This window comes from Mesoplodon densirostris, chromosome 3 (assembly GCF_025265405.1).
Source record: "Mesoplodon densirostris isolate mMesDen1 chromosome 3, mMesDen1 primary haplotype, whole genome shotgun sequence".
Taxonomy (NCBI): Eukaryota; Metazoa; Chordata; class Mammalia; order Artiodactyla; family Ziphiidae; genus Mesoplodon; species Mesoplodon densirostris.
In genome coordinates, this window is record NC_082663.1 from 91,137,525 (window position 1) to 91,155,315 (window position 17,791).

Genomic DNA, 17,791 nt, shown 5'->3' on the forward strand with positions numbered 1-17,791 from the left:
GCTGAATTCATCTCCCATTTCCTACTGGGAATTGCCTATTTCCCAACCAAAATGGGCAAATTAGTGAGAGGACCTGCTGGCCTGCCTAACCTTTAGCCCCTGGCCACTGGCCAACCTCTGAATGGATGGGCTTTGAGTCTGATGCCCCCATCAGTCAAATCAGCTGTGGCTGGGGTGAGTGGGATTTCTTGACCTGCAGTATCCCATCCCTTTAGCAGGGTCTACAGGTATTGGGAGACAATTCATGGGTTTCTTGTGTTTCTCATGTCTTCTGAGCAAGAGGCATTGGCAGCTTTGTTCTGTACTGGAGTCTGTATAGAAAAATCCTAGAAAACAGATATATTATTCCTCCCTCATTCCCCCAGGTCAGAGGACAGATTTGTTTCCTGACCAAGATAACATATAATGTCTTTCTCCAGGGCAAGGTTAGGCAGGCTTACCAGCAGTCCCTTTATAAGACTAGGGTTTCCTAAGCTCGAGTTTTCTCATCTGTACAGACTCACTGTGTGTGCAGCGTCCACCTGGGCCAAGCTCTGCATCGTCCGTGAGGGACATGGGGGCAACAGGAACTGCTTAGGCGATTATGCAGCTCATGCTGCCCACTGTACCATGAGAAATAAAACCCTTTGTCTCTGATCCAGGGGTCCCATAGATTCAGCCAGAATCTATGAAATGTGTTAGCTTACAAGCAGGGTAAACTCTCAGACCCTCTGCAGCTCTGGACAATGAGAAGGGATGCTTCAAGTAGGGTGGCCATGGCAGGCACCATCTAATGCAGCCTTCTACTCTGCTTCCTCTTTATAAAGTGTCACCTACAGAAGGATTAAATAAGCTCTAGGGGCTTCTCCAGGACCTGATTTGGGGGAGAAAAATGCATTATACAGCAGTGGGGGTGGCGAGGGGACAAGAACCCAAAGGATTATGCAGCATTTCTGCCCTCCCTGAGTGAGCCTTGGCATGCGTAGGTGTGGCAACTCTGTGTACCATGGTGCTGCTGCTGAGTCAGGCAGGGGGTGCCCTAACACGACTGCGCATCTGCATAGCATTTAGTGCCCTTGCTGCCCAGTTCATTCAGCTTCTATGGTAATCACAGTGTAGCAAAGTTGACAGTGGAGCTTACTCCTTGTCCAGCCCTTAGTAAGAGTTTTCAGGGTATGTTAGCCCTGGTTCTCCAGCATGGTTACAAAAGCCAGCAGCAAGGCAATGTCTCAGAATTGCCTGCTTTATGTTCCATCTTCTGGGGAAAAACACACTGGATGCTTATGTGTAAATGACTTAGAGCACAGGGAGTAGGAAGCAAAGGTAATAATACAACACAAATAAGGTGAAACACTTTTAAGTTTTCTCTCCATTATGGCCAGCCCCATCTCTGAGAAAAAAAAAAATCTTTCCAAATTCTCTGGTTGTGAGATATCATTACCTGCTGGGGGCCATAGGGCATATAACCTCCTAAGAGATCTTCAACCTATAACTACAGTAACACAGCTATAGATCATTGGGGAATGAGGGTAGCTGCCGGTAGCTAGTTACCTTGGGGACGTGTTATTCTTTCTTCCTGCTTTGGTTGTTTCTTGTTTGGATAATCACAGGCATCCTCCAGGCCAAGATGAACTCCTTCCCATACAGTGAATCCAGCTGCTTTCGGAAAAAAACGTGTAATAGAGTCTCCTCAATACAGGGAACACTCCAGGAAGCCAGGGGGGTTGATGACCTCGTTAACAGTTGTGCTAGATTAGGCACTTGATAAACATTTATTAAACAGATAGCAGCTCAGCATATGGAGTTAATTTGTTGGATTTGATGAAAGTGTTGTTTCCACAGATTCAAGGAGGACGCCAGCCTGGTATGTTTAATATATTATTTTATAAGCCAACTAATTTTTATTAAAAAATTTAAACATCTTCTTTCAGGTGCTATTTACTCAGTTAGATTGGGCTATAACTGCGGTTCACCTGTGAGTCATCACCATCCAATCTAGGCTAGAGCTTGCTTTCCAGACAAGGTTGATTTTGTAAGCTCCCCAATTCCTATCCTCATCTGCCTTAAAAGTGAATTTAAACTAAAAACTCTGACATTCTTTAGTGGCACCAAACCTAAGGTACTGCAATACCAGGGTTGAAGGATCCTTGCTCCAGGTCAGGAGGAGGAATTGTTTGTGGAGGCCAAAGGCCGATCACAATGGTGGTACATAGTGAAGCCCCTTATAATATTTGTAACACTTGAGGTCTTTTAACAAGAAAATGGAAATAGAATAGACAAGAGAACTAGGGCATAGCTTAAATGCCTGGAAAGAATTTAAAATACCATTTAAGGACTGAAATCAAAAGGAAACCCTGTGTCAAATGTTTGTTCCTAATGATGAAGCAGTCAGGGGGTAAGTTCTCCACTCTGAGTGATTGCAACTGTGAGGGCAAATGTCCATGGCTTCTGAAGGAAGAAATCCAGAGACTTTTGGAAAGGGTAGGGCTAGTTGCTTATAGACAGACATCTGTATTAGTAAGGTCTCATTGGTTGAAGAGACAAGAGGATGCCACACAGCTCTCAGGCCAGAGAGAGTTTCTGCAGAATAATTTAAGGTTCCCAAATAGTACTGCAAAGGTAGGAAGTTCTCATCACATCTTAATGGTGACTAAGAAACTTCACTAAGTAGGACATTATAACTTTGGTCAGCAGTATATTACTTAAGGCAAAAATGTCTCTCTATAACAATTTAGCAAAATAATACAAAAAGGAAAAACTAACAAAATATTTTTCAGAATTTTAAAGACCCCCCCCCAACTTTTCCCATTTTTAAAACTCAGACTACATTTCAAACAACTTAGTTATTATTAACATTGATCATATAGGTTGTTCCTACCCAGGAAGGTGGCATGAACTACCCAGAACCCTCAGGCTCTTGTTTAAGAACCAGGACTCAATTTTTTCATTTGTAAAAGTTGGGACAATATAAACTACGCTGCAGATTCATTATGAAGATTAGCTAAAACAGAAAGCCTAACACAATGTCTAATATTTAGCACTTCATAAATGGCAACTATTCTTATAATGTAAAAATGCATTTTTCTCAGTGAATCTTATTAAGAAGAACTGCTGTTTTATAATCAAAGGAAAAGAAATAATGGTGGCTTGCATAATTTTTCTTACTGACAGTGAATGGCTAAGAGGTATTATCTTTCAAAAAAAATAAGATAAAGACCTCCCCTCTCTAATATTTACTAAAAAACTGCACATTGATTATAAACTAAGAATACAAAATGGAATAAACTGCCAGATCCAGGCATGTAGGCTTTTAGTAAAACTGACATTAATTAAATTTTCTTTTGATTTAATAAAGTTTCCATGTCAAATTCTTTCCGCTCCTGAGAGGTGATTAAGATGCTTCGTTATTCCCCATGACTTTGCACATCAACAAAGAACATTTTTTTCAAACCTTTACCCATGCACAAACAGGAGTACTGAACCTTTAATTCACAGTCTTTATAGAGAAAACAGAAGCAGAGTAATTAAGTGACTTGTCAAGGTCATGTTACTTCAAACATCATTAATTTTTGAGAGGAAAAAAAGTAGATTCCAAAAATTAGAAAAATGAGGTTGACATTGATCACTTATCAAATTCTAGAGAAGACTAACAGATGGCATGTGAGCAGTTAGAAAAGGAGGTTGTATGGTTTCACTAAGAGTGAAGCATTTCCAGCTAACTTCATTTGTTTTCTTGATTTAATATACTAGCAGATTAGGCTACTTCCATAGTGCTTGTCGACCAAACAGGACAAAATTTCTTACGGTGTCCTTTTAGGAACCATGAAGAAACAAAAGCACTTAAGTGACTGGTAGTTGCTTCAACAACTGTACCCAGAGTACTGACTGGTGGATCAAAGTCATCTAGAGGGCAGTCTACAGTGGCATTCTGAAGAGGGTCTGTATTTCATCCTGTTCTATTCAGTATTTATCAGTAACTTGGACAAAGCCACTAAACACCAAAGGCATGCTTCATCAAAATTGGGACTGATACAGGTTAAGAATCAGAATTCATATGGACCTTTACAAGTTAAATTTAGTAAGGATGAATGTAGTCCAATTAGGTTAAGAAGAAATTGTGTAAGTAATTATTAGGAACAGACTTGGCTTACCAGCAATATCTTGAAGTTTAGCAAGAGACAACAATGTGATACGCTTGCCTAATAATGATGGTAATGATAATAATATCAACATATACGAGTCATAACAGTCATATGAGAATCACTTTGATGTTGGCAATAATGCTTCTGGACCTTGCTCTAGTCACACAACAGAGGAACTGTGTTTAGTTCTGAGCAACACATTTTAAGTGAGGGATGGAAATAGCCAATGCCAGGCTGGTCTAGAATAGATATTATGCAAGATCTGAGAAAAGTGTGAAGCCTGAGGGAAGACAGGAAGAGGTGGCCACACAGAAGAGACAGGACCTTTCTGCCTAGCTTCACATATGTGCTCTTTTTTTTTTTTTTTTGCGGTATGCGGGCCTCTCACCGTTGTGGCCTCTCCCGTTGCGGAGCACAGGCTCCGGACGCGCAGGCCCAGCGGCCATGGCTCACGGGCCCAGCCGCTCCGCGGCATATGGGATCCTCCCAGACCGGGGCACGAACCCGTGTTCCCTGCATCGGCAGGCGGACTCTCAACCACTGCGCCACCAGGGAGGCCCACATATGTGCTCTTTATAGGAACATTTGGGTGATACTTTTCTAACGAAATCCAACCCTTGTAGGGGTGCTGAGTGGCTCCAACTCTGGAAGTCCATCAACCACTTCTGTACAGCTGAGGTCTCTTTTAGGGTTTTCCTTCTTAGATCACAGTTAAAGGAGTATAAAATCATGTGCTCAGGAGCCTATTCCAGACTTCCTTAGTAGCTGTGTACTTTGCTATAAACACTAAATCCTCCAGGGGGTTACATTATAGAAGTGATAAGACTACACAATTAAATATTAGAAATGACCACTGAGTATATCCTGTTTATTGTTTATGATTTACACGAAAAATGATGGATTGGAGTTGTAGAACAATAAACCAAATCATTACGTTTAGACCTGGGCTTTTGAAAAACTTGCATTCCATTTTAACAGTTCACATATATTTAACAGTTTATATATAAATGCAGATCACAAATAAGAGTTAGTTAGCTTAGAGAAAACAATTAAGAAACACGAAAGAAAACCACATAGATCTACCTTTAAATATCAGCATTCAAATTACAAGAAAGAAGACGTTTAAAAAAATAAAATTATTAGGTCAAGTCACTTAACATATAATAGAGAAATAAGAGAAACAATACTTTTATTACTATTTATATTTCTAATTTACCTTCATATATTCTTTACTTTTTCAAAAGGAGCCAAGACGTGATCAAACAATATTTAGGTGTCCTAACTTGTCAGCCTCAGCTTATATCAACTTGTTACAATGAAAATTCTAAAACCTCAATTTGCTTTTTAAAAGAATTTTTAAGCCAACTCTTATTCAACTTTTCTCCTTCATAGCAGCTGTTTACAGATAGTAGGGAGCCAAGAATGAAGGGCAGAAACAGATGGAAAGCAAAAAGTACAACAGCTCTCTTACGTTCAGCTCTCAACACTGCTGGTTGAATTTGGAACCAAAACCTCTTAACAACTGGCAGATAATAGCTAAATCTTAACAGCCAAAGAAGAAATATTTTCTTTGGGACAGCTGCTATCTCGGAGAAGAAAACCAAGGTCCCTTTACACTGCCTAAATATAATGTGTGGCTTATTACAGAGGAATCTGTAACAATGTCAGTTTAACCACTAAGTGTCACAACTGATCATTATTATTTAAAGGAAACAAACAACAACAATAAAAATCACACTAGCCACAATTTCCACAATATACACATGAGAATTAATTTTAACTTGATTTGACTCCTTGACACTAACTGATCATCAATGAAATATGGTATGGAAAGATCACAGAGTAGAAAACAAGCCAAGATTAGTTTATACAACAGTGACTATATACATCAGAAGGAAAACATGCTACCTAATGCAACATTAAGGCTTAAATGTAAGCATTTCCAAAGTCACAGAAGCCCCAAAGAACCCCTAAATTACAAAGTCACCACATTACATGCATGCAATGTTCAGTTTTGTTTTACCCATAAAAGGATACACAGTATTTTGCTGTAAGTACCAGACACATTTACAATATATGCAAAAATTAGAATGCAAGTGTTACATTCCTTATATTTAAGCCTCAAATGTGCCAACAGTGAAAATTCATTTATTTTTAAGAATGAAGAAAAGAGATGGAATATAAATATGCAGAGAAATTATACAAATAAAATGTAATTTTGCATTTGGGAAGCAATATAAACATTCTTTTTATGTGTCTAAACTAAATTATCATTGTACTACTTGGATGGATGTATACTCACTATGTGTTTTACTATTTTACTTGCTCAAATGTGGCATTCTAACACCCATCATTCTCTGGTGTTGATACCTAACACATCTGTAAGTTAAATATTATGTCCATATTGATACATACTTGCCTACTGGGTGTGATCACCTAAACAGAAAGCTGCCCACTCTTAGTTTGGTTACATAATTACAAAGATGACCCTGTGGGTCAAATTTCCCATTAAAAAAAAAGTAAAGTAAGGAAAGCTGATTTCCTCACTTTTGTAAAAGCTTGTGAACAGATCTCTTTCAGAGGATAAATGTGAGGTCAGCATCTTTTCTCTTTTAGAGAAAGGAAATTAAGAACGGAACTGTGTTACCTGTTCAGTTCTGTTCATACAGTCACTAGGCAATCATACAATCTATTCCTTTTTCACCCATGGCTTAATTTGAAACTACTTGTTTTTATTTTAGTTCCAGGTGAATAATTTTCCCAAAATAAATTAGTGTAAAGAAACAAAGGCTGATAATGTAATATGACTAATCCTTGTTCAACAATATTTTAAAATAATAAATTATAACATAGTAAGGTTTAGATATGTTGTAAAAAGGTATGGCCAAATCTGTCCTGGACCCCATCAGTTTTATGCTTTATACAAGACAGCACAATTAATCTTCTAGTTTTTTAAGGATTCAGATTTTCCTTCGGGATACAACCGAATGAGTGTTTTAAAACACTTTATGCTTGTTTTCAGACTTTCCAAAATATTTCAGAGCCAAAATTGCCTTTAACTATATCCAGAATTTATTACACAAATGTGCCATGAGTGTTCTGGACCTTCAAGTATAATTTTAACCAAATAGAAAGGACTTCATAAGGCCACCTAATTCATCTCACTGTACCAAGCACTGAGCACATGAGATTGTTTATATGCTTTACTAACCTTACTTTAAGCACATCCAACATTTCAAATATAATAACTTATTTTACTACCTAACCATTTCAAGGAGATTACCTTTAAGATTTTAAAATTTTGTGATGCTCTACCAGAAGTTTTGTTTGGCATTCTAAAAAGTCCTAATTTTAAACAAAGATGAAAGAGTAGGTTATCTTCTTATAAAACCACTCAGTATTATGAACCAAGAGGTTTTGATGAAGCAAAAGCAAAGGGACCAATGAAAAAGCATGCTTTAGAATTCTTTTTTATTTCCAACGAAACCGAAATTTTACTACTGTTGTGATCACAATCTTCACATTTGATGCAAATAGGAAAGCTTAATTATAATCACTTAGTGGCAGTACTTCAGACAAAACCAATAATGTGTGCCACACAGATGATTATTTCTTCTGGATAAAGTTAATCGATAAGCTTGACATTACAATTAATAACATATTAAACTAAAGAAAATGAATGCACTACTTCAACATTCAGCTTGAAAATGTTTAGTACTTTCTGCAAACCTAAGTTTAGTTTAGAAAGGTTAATATTCTCTTTCTAAACTATGGCATAGACTATATATAGCATTTTAAATATATATATATATAATTATTTGCACATCATATTTTAGAAGGATCTGCAGATTTACTTCGATAGACCGATCTCATTCAAGTGTTCAGGCTTAGGGGGCTTCTGCAGTACTGTCGTTTGCAAGTGGGGCATCATGATCAGGCTCAGAGGAAGCAGCTGCAGGTGTTTCCATCACAGCAGGTGGGAAATGACGGCGGCACACAGGGCACGTCCCTGACTGGGGGGAGAAAAAAACAAGTTCACAGCCAATGGAAAGATCTTAACTGCTACAAAGTATCAAACAGTATCATTATCCTCAAAACAAGTCAAATAACTTAAAAACAAAACCAAATAAACTTCAAATCCACACAGTACAGAGCGGCGAAATTTTGATGCTATTTCCTCTTCATCCCAATCAGACTCAACTTCTCTGAGGGTAAACAGTGTCTCCTAATCATGTTTGTATCTTTTAGGTCACTCATCTTTCATGTAGTGAGTATTAATTAAGAGTCTACTACATGCTCCACTTGGCACTGGTGCTACAAGGGTGAGCAAGGAGTCACAGGGCATGTCTTCACCTGAACTGAATGCATATGTTAGAGAAACCAGAGACCTAATTAATTCACATATTTATTACACCAAATTATCCCCCTAGGATCTTCCTCATATATACTAAAGCCTCACTTTAGTGTAGCACAGATATGTCAAAGCAGATGGACCACAGACCTTCTTTATAAGCCATATACTTCCTTTTCAAAAAGATATGGAGAGTTAGGTGCCTTCTAAATGATAAAACAAATCAATGAGGGAAGGTGGAACAGGGAAAGCAGTTAGACTGGGAGTACATTATTTTAGGACCAATGGAAGGCTATAGAGATGTGTCATCTGGCGATATGTTATCCCCTCACAAATCTTGTCTTTTTCCCAGAGATCTCCCTGATAGAAAAAAGGTTGAAGAAATCAGGCTGCTGAAGGTGACAAAGATTTAGAACTTGGAAACCTTCTCCCTAGAGAAAAGGTTTCACAATAAGCTGCTTCCTGACAGGAGACAGACTAAAGAGATTATTACCTTGGGTTAAAGCAAAATCAATGACAATTCAAGATTGTACAACATACATAATATTTACAATTCAAGAATTTAATTCAGCAAACATTTATTGTGCACTTCCCTTACAGATGGGGCCAAAAGAGCAACATTTTAGAGTCAAGTATGTGAGTACAGTCTCAATCAACCACACACTAGCTGTGTAACCTTGGATGAATAACAATGATTGGAAAATGAGAATAAGGATACCAGAGTTGTCCAGAGTTGTCCCAGAGTTACTGTTAGGATTAAATGGGAAAACACACATCAATCATCCAGCGATACCTGACACAGAGCAGGCATGGACAACACCAGATCCTTCTTAAGGCTCTGATACTATCGTGGGAGTTTATAAAAGAGGATATTAAGGATAGAAAAGGTCGAATTTAAGTGGACCTACCTATATCATCTATTCTTACAGTAAGGGGAAGATCACACCAGGCTAAGCAAACATGAGTAAATGTATAGAGGAGTAAATCTGACGAGATAGACTAGATCACAGAAGGCCTGGAAAGCCTAGACAGAAACTTTAGATTTTTTACTTTTTTTTTTTTTCAGTACGCAGGCCTCTCACTGTTGGGGCCTCTCCCGTTGCGGAGCACAGGCTCCGGACGCGCAGGCTCAGCGGCCATGGCTCACGGGCCTAGCCGCTCCGCGGCATGTGGGACCTTCCCAGACCGGGGCACGAACCCATGTCCCCTGCATCGGCAGGGGGACTCTCAACCACTGAGCCACCAGGGAAGCCCGAAACTTTAGATTTTATAAAGGAATCATGAACACTTCTGCACTGGATTTCAGATATCAACTAGAGTTTTGACAAAGATGAAGTAGCAGTAGAGGGGGAGCAACAGCAAAGAAAGAGAAAGGAAAGAAAAGAAGGGAGAAAGGAGAGGGTAGGAAGTAAGAGAGGAGAGAAGGAAGGGAGTGGTTATAGAGAAGAAAGGGAGCCATATCCATAAGTAATTAAGCTGGGAATGTGATTTGGGAATTTCTACTGAACTGCATGTAAATATCCTTTATGCAAGAATAAAATTGACTGAGAAGATGTAAGTAAAACTTTTTTTTTCTTAAGTAATTCAAATATACTTAAAATTATTGGGTAAACATTGAAAAACAGTATATAAAAATTTGAATAGGAGGTACTTGGTAGGTTATTAAATATTTATCATATACATTTTAATTTTTAAAATATTTTCTTGTAGTATAGTTGATTTACAATGTTGTGTTAATTTTTGCTATATAGCAAAGTGATTCAGTTATACATATATATATTCTTTTTCATATTCTTTGCCATTACGGTTTATCCCAGGATATTAAATATAGTTCCCTGTGCTATATGGTAGGATCTTGTTGCTTTTCCTCATATACATTTTTAAAGATACCATCTCATATTAGCAGAATATCTGTACACTGTTATAGTACTCTGAGTAGTCCTAAAGGCTTCTTTGCTTAAGATATTCTTGAAAACATCAAATTTCAGGGATATAATCAAAGATCTAATTAGCTTTATCCTAAAATCATTTGCCTATATTGTTCTTAGACAATGTTAGTAAGGTAAAATAGTTTGATATATCATTAATCTGTAATCATTAAAAGGTAACCAATTTTAAACACTGAATTAAAAATTACTACGAGTATGTAGCTAAATAAAATAGGCTTAAAAGACACTACTATCATCATTAACTTGTAGGAGAAACTATTAACTTTAAAAAAGTAAATCTGCAACTCACCTTCTGCAGCCAAATTGAGACACAAGGTTTGTGAAAGAAATGATGACAGGGTAACTCTGTTGCTATATCATCCTTAATATACTCACTGCAACAGATTGGACAGCACTGCTCCTGACCAATAGCTGAAAACAAATAATTTGATTTATCAATCCCATGAAGTTCAATTTTAATAAAATTGAAAACCAACATATTAACTCATAGACAATACCTATGAAAGACAAAAGAACCAGACTTTGGTGAATTAACTGGCAAAAGTGTTTCAGCTTAATACATGACAATTTGGAATTTAATAAACATTGCTTTTGTAGAAAAGTTGTCCCAGCCTATCACTTGATAGATTAAAAAATTCCACTAGGTAAAAGTTTGTCTGAATTAGGTTTCATACAAAATCTAATGAAAGTTTCTGGCAGTCACTATTTTATCTTCTAGGTGCATTGGTAATATACTTGAATATGCAAAGTGTCGTTCAACATTAGAGATCAACTTTGCCCTTACCAGTGTGATCTTCAAGAACAAGGGTCTCTGGAAGACCATCAATGCTCTCCTTACTGGCTGGTGGATTGGCCACCTCAACATCCACTGCAAGAGACTCTAAATGTGCCAGGGCAGTCTGAAAATAAAGTCGCATTTCTTTGTTAGGAAACACTTTTTAAAACAGTAACGAAAAACTATTTCTAAAGGTATCTTCCAAAATTATATCCACCATTATCCTCTTCCTACTGGATTCTTTCGCTTCAGTCCCTGCCCTTTTTGCCTCCTTCCAAAAGGAACCATCACCAAACCAAAAAATCAAAAAACACAGGAAAAAAAAAATCCCTACTTTTCACAAGTACAACAAAAATCTATCTTGTCTCAATAACCATTTACTTGCCCATCATACTTATATTTTCAAGAGTGGTTACCTCTTCCAACTTATGAGCTTATGTGTGAGATCAATAACATGAAAGAAAATAAGTACTTTGGACAGGTTCAACTCATGAAAGATAAAATGTGGCCAAGATTACAAGATGTTCAAGATAAGATGTTCAAGGTAGGGAAGCAAATAATGCATTCCTGAACGGCTGTATCTACTACTAGCATAGAGTCAGCACACCCACATTACTGGTTCACTAGTACTGGCACAACTCATTTTATTGCACTTTGCAGATACTGCATGTTTTTACAAATTGAAGGTTTCTGGCAGCCATGGCTCAAACAAATCTATCAGTGCCACTTTTTCCAACAGCATTTCTCACTTCATGTCTCTGTGTCACATTCTGGTAATTCTCACAATATTTAAAACTTTTTCAATATTATTATAATTGTTATGGTGATCTGTGATCAGTGATCTTTGATGTTACTACTATGACTCACTGAAGGCTAAGATGATGGTTAGCATTTTTTAGCAATAAAGTGTTTTTTAATTCAGGTATGTACATTTTTTTGGACATACTGCTATTGCACACTTAATTGACTACAGTATAGTGTAAACATAACTTTTATATGCACTGAGAAACCAAAAATTTGTGTGACTCGCTTTATTGTAGTGCTCTTGAACTGAACCTGGAGTATCTCTGAGGTATGCCTGTATTCCTAGGTTATCTGGATTGTGAACTTTATTTAGGAGTTCAAATGTCTGGAGAAAGTCACTAACAGGAATGGAAAGAACAGCAAATCATATGACCATCTAGTATGAGTCACCCTCATTCTTTTGTGGCTTGATTAGCCCTTATGGCTACAATTAGGTTAGAACTGCAGATAGGACCTATAATCACAGGATCTAAAAGGTAGAAACACACCGAGTATCCACAGATGAATGGATGAACAAAATGTGGTTGGTAAAGATAAATATTCAATATATAGTCAAATTCAGAATATTTTGATATCGTAATATGGTAGTATATTAACCACTTTACTAAGAATGAATGTTAAAGGACAAGAGTATTAAAAATAATTCTACTACAATAACTTGTTAATGAATACTCAATATAAGAAAAGGTAAACTGTGACATCAAAAACATAAGAGTGGGGAAATAAAAGGGTAGAATTTTTGTAGGCAATTGAAGTTATCAGCATAAAGTAGGCTGTTAAGATGTTTTATGTAAACCTCATGGTAACCACAAAGCAAAAGTCTACATTAGATTCACAAAAGGTAAAAAAATCACCAAGTCACAAAAGAAGACAATAAGAGAGGGAGAAAGTAACAAGGGAACTACAAAACAGCCAGACAACATAATAAGAAGGCATTAGTAAGTTCTTATCTATCAATAATTACGCTAATATAAATGGACTAAATTCTCCAATCAAAAGGCATACAGTGGTGAATGGAAAAAAAAAACAAGACCCAACTACATGCTGTCTGTAAGAGACTCACTTCAGCTTTAAGGAAACACATAGGCTCAAAAGTGAAAGGATGGAAAAAGACGCTCCTTTCAAGTGGAAACCAAAGGAAGCAGGGGCAGCTATACTTACATCAGACAAAAGAGACTTTGAGCCAAAAATGGTAAAAAGAAGCAAAGAAGATTATTATACAATGATACAGAATCAACTCATCGAGAATACAACAATCATAAATGAATATGTACCACAAAAAAGAGCACCTAAATATATTAAGCAAATAAAAACAGATCTGAAGTGAGATTAGACAACAATATGATATTAGGGGAGTTCAATATTTCACTTTCAATAATGGAGATATCATCCGGACAGAAAACAAAAAGGAAATATTGGACTTGAACTATACTTTAGGTAAAATGGACCTAACAGATATTTACAGAACATTCCACACAACAGCAGCGGAAGACACATTCTTCTTGAATGCACATGAAACATTATCCAGGTTAGATCATGTATGTCACAAAACAAGTCTTGGCAAATTTGAGAAGACTGAAATCACACCAATTATCTTTTCTGACCAAAATGGCAAGAAATGAAAAATCAACAATAGGAAGAAAACTGGAAAATTCACAAATATGTGGAAATTAAACAACACACTCCTGAACAACCAATGAGGCAAAGAAGAAATCAGAAGATATCTTGAAACAAACAATAATGGAAACACAATATGCCAAAACTTACAGGACAAAACAAAAGCAGTTCTAAGAGGGAAGTTTATAGCAAAAAAAAATGCCTACATTAAGAAAAAGGAAATATACCAAACAACCTAACTTTACACCTCAAGGAAGTAGAAAATAGTTTGAAAATTTTTTTCAAAATATCTGAAAAATAAACTAAGCTGAAAGTTATCAGGAGGAAGGAAGTAACAAAGATCAGAGCAGAAGTAAGTGTAGAGACCAGAAAAATAGAAAATACCAACTAACACCTGTTTTTTTTGAAAAAATAACATCGACAAGCCTTTAATTATACTAAGAAAAAAAGACAGAAGACCCAAATAAAATAATAAATGAAAGAGGAGACATTACAACTGATAACACAGAAATACAAAGTATCAGAGGAGACTATCATGAATAACTGTACACCAACAAATTGGATATATTAGAAGAGAAACATAAAACCTACCAAGAATGAATCATAAAGAAACAGAAATACTGAACAGACCAATACAAGTAGGGAGAATGAATCAGTAATCAAAAATCTCCCCCAAAAGAAAAGCCCAGGAGCAGATGGTTTCCCTGGGAAATTCTACCAAACATTTAAAGAATTAATGCCAAACCTTCTCAAACTCTATCAAGAGGAGGAGGGAACACTCCCAAACTCATTTTATGAGTCCAGCATTACTGTGATAGCAAAGCCAGTTCAGGACACAAGAGGCATACCTTGCTTCATTGAGTTCTGCTTCATTGCGCTTCACAGATATTGTGTTATTTACAAATTCAAGGTTTGTGGCAACCTTGCATTGTCAGATGATGGTTAGCTTTTTTAGCAATGAAGTATTTAAAAATTAAGGTATATACATTGTTTTTCTAGACATAATGCTATTACCTACTTAATAGAGTAAGTATAGTGTAAACATAACTTTTTATATGCACTGGGAAATGAAAAAATTTGTTGACTTGCTTTATTGTGATATTCACTTTACTGCGGTGGTCTGGAGCCAAACCCGCAATATCTCCGAGGTATGCCTGTACAAGAAAAGAAAGTTACAGCCCAATAATCCTGATGAACATAGATGCAAAAATCCTCAACAAAATAGTAACAGACCATATTCAACAGCACATAAATGGATCACACACCATGATCAAGTGATATTTATCCCTGGGATGCAAGGATGGTTCAACACATATGAATCAATAAATATGATACAGCACATTTGTAAAATGAAAAAATAAAAAGCATATGATAATCCCAATAGATGCAAAAAAAAAGAAAAGAAAAAGAAAAAAGAAAACACTCATTTGACAAAACACAGCATCCTTTCATGATAAAAACTTTTCACAGATGTGTATAGAAGGAACATACCTCAACATAATAAAGGCACACAAAGCCCACAGCTAACATCATAATCAACAGTGAAAGGTGGAAAGTTTTCCCCCTAAAATCAAGAACAAGACAAGGGTGCCCACTCTCACCACTCCTATTAAACATAGTACAGAAATCCTAGCCAAAGCAATCAGGCAAGAAAAATAAACAAAAGGCATCAAATTGGAAAGGAAGAAGTAAAAGTGTCTTTGTTTGCAGATAAGATCTTATATATATAGAAATTCCTAGACTCCACACACACACAAAAAAAGTTAGAACTAATCAACAAATTCAGTAAAGTTGCAGGATACAAGATCAACATATAGGAATCACTTGTGTTTCTATACATTAATAATAAAATATCTGAAAAAGAAATTTTAAAAAATCCCATTCATGACAGCATAAAAAATTTAATAAAATACTTAGGAATAAACTCAAGCAAAGAGGTGAAAGATCTGTAAACTGAAAACTATACCACTTTACTGAAAGAAGACATGAATAATGCAGACATGAATAATGCAAAGACATCCCATGTTCATGGATTGGAAGAATTAAAATATATGTTAAAATGTCCATACTACCTAAAGCAATATACAGGTTTAATGCAATCCCTATCAAAATTCCAATGACATTTTTCACGGAAATAGAAAAAAATCTTAAAATTTGTACAGAACCACAAAAGATCCTGATCCTGAATAGCCAGAGCAAACAACACAAAGCTGAAGGCATCACATTTCCTGATTTCAAACTGTATACAAAACTATAGTAATTAAACAGTATGGTACTGTCATAAAAACAGACATATAGATCAAATAACAGAATCGAGAGACCAGAAATAAGCCCTGGCAAATACGAACAACTGATAAGGGAGCCAGGAATACTCAATGGGGAAAGGATAATCTCTTCAATAAATGGTACTGGGAAAACTGGATAATCACATGCATAAAGCTGAACCCCTACCTTACACCACTCACAAAAATTAACTTGAAATGGAATAAAGACTTACACATAAGACCTGAAACTATAAAACTCCTAGAAGAAAATACTGAGAAAAAGTTCCTTGACATTGGTCTTGGCAATGATTTTCTGAATGTGACAACTAAAGCATAAGCAACAAAAGCAAAAATAAATAAGTGGACTACAATAAACTCAAAAGCTTCTGCATTGGAAAAAAAAACAATCAACAAAATGAAAAGCCTAGCTACAAAGTGGGACAAAATATTTACAAATCATGTATCTGATAAGGGATCAATATTCAAAGCATGTAAGGAACTAAAAACAAAGGAGCTAAAAAACAAACCATAAAAAAATGAGCAGAGGAACTGAATAGACATTTTTCCAAGGAAGACATACAAAAGGCCAACAGGTACATTAACAGATGCTCAATATCACTAATCATCAGGGAAATGCAAATCAAAACCACAATGAGATACCACCTCACACCTGTTAGAATGGCTATCATGAAAAAGACAAGAAATCAAAGTGTTGGTAAAGCTGTGGAGATAAGGGAACCCTCATGCACTGTTGGTGGGAATGTTAATTGATGCAGCCACTATGGAAAACAGCAGAAAGTTCCCCCCAAAAAATTAAAAATAGAACTACCATATGATCCAACAACCCCACTTCTTGATAGTTATCTAAAGGAAATAAAATCAGGATCTTCACTGCAGTATTATTCACAATAGCTAAGATATAGAAACAACTTAAGCATCCACTTATGAATGAATGGATAAAGAAGGTGTGGTGTGTGTGTGTGTATAGATCTGTCTATCTATCTATCTATCTATAAAATGGAATATTATTTAGCCATGAGAAAAAAGGAAATCCTGCCATTTGTGACAACATGGATGAAACTTGAGGGCATTATGCTAAGTTAAATAAGTCAGAGAGAGAAACACAAATACTGTATAATATAACTTATACGTGGAATCTAAAAAAGGTGAACTCATAGAAACAGAGAGTAGAATGGTGGTTGCCAGAGACTGGGAGTTGGGGGAAATGGGCAGTTACGGGTCAAAGGGTACAAACTTCCAGTTATAAGATGAGTAAGTTCTGGGGATCCAAGGTAGCAAAGTGATTATAGATAACAAATTGTATTATATACTTGAAAGTTGGTAAGAGAGTAAATCTTAAATGTTCTCACCACAAGAAAAAAATGGTAATTATGTGAGGTGATGGAGGTTAACAACCCTACTGTGATAATAAGTTCACAATAAATGCGTATCAAATCAACACACTGTACACCTTAAACTTACACAATGTTACATGCAAATACATCCCAATAAAGCTGGAAAAATGTGGTATACACATGCAATGGAGTAGAATTCAGCCTTGAAAAAGAAGGGAATTCTGACACATGCTAAAACAACGATGAACACTGAAGGCATTATGCTAAGTGAAATAGGCCAGCTACATTAGGATAAATATTGTATACCTGATATGAGGTACCTAAGGTAGTAAAATTCATAAGATAAACAGTAGAATGATGGTTGCCACAGGATCAGGAAAGGAGGGAATGTGGTTAATTGTTTATGTATAATGACATTTAACTATATACTTAAAAGTAGTTAGAATAGTAAATTTTACATTATGTGTCTGTTACCACAATAAAAAATAAACAAACTAGGCTTCCTAGGTAGGAATAGGATTCTGCCTGATGGCTAACATTGTGTTCTCTTGGATG

The 17,791-nt window shown here is 36.3% G+C and overlaps 1 protein-coding gene across 2 annotated transcripts in view; it reads right to left on the bottom strand.

Moving 5' to 3' along the window:
• Positions 1-4,977: 4,977 nt before the first annotated feature.
• Positions 4,978-17,791, bottom strand: part of PJA2 (praja ring finger ubiquitin ligase 2) — a 126,278-nt gene continuing 113,464 nt past the window's right edge. For both annotated transcript variants that reach the window (XM_060093235.1, XM_060093234.1), the window contains exons 8-10: positions 11,206-11,320; positions 10,711-10,832; positions 4,978-8,134 (exon numbers count right to left, since the gene is read on the bottom strand). In XM_060093235.1, the coding sequence (XP_059949218.1) occupies positions 8,009-8,134; positions 10,711-10,832; positions 11,206-11,320 (363 nt within the window). In that variant the 3' untranslated portion in view covers positions 4,978-8,008. The remainder of the gene's footprint in view (positions 8,135-10,710; positions 10,833-11,205; positions 11,321-17,791) is intronic.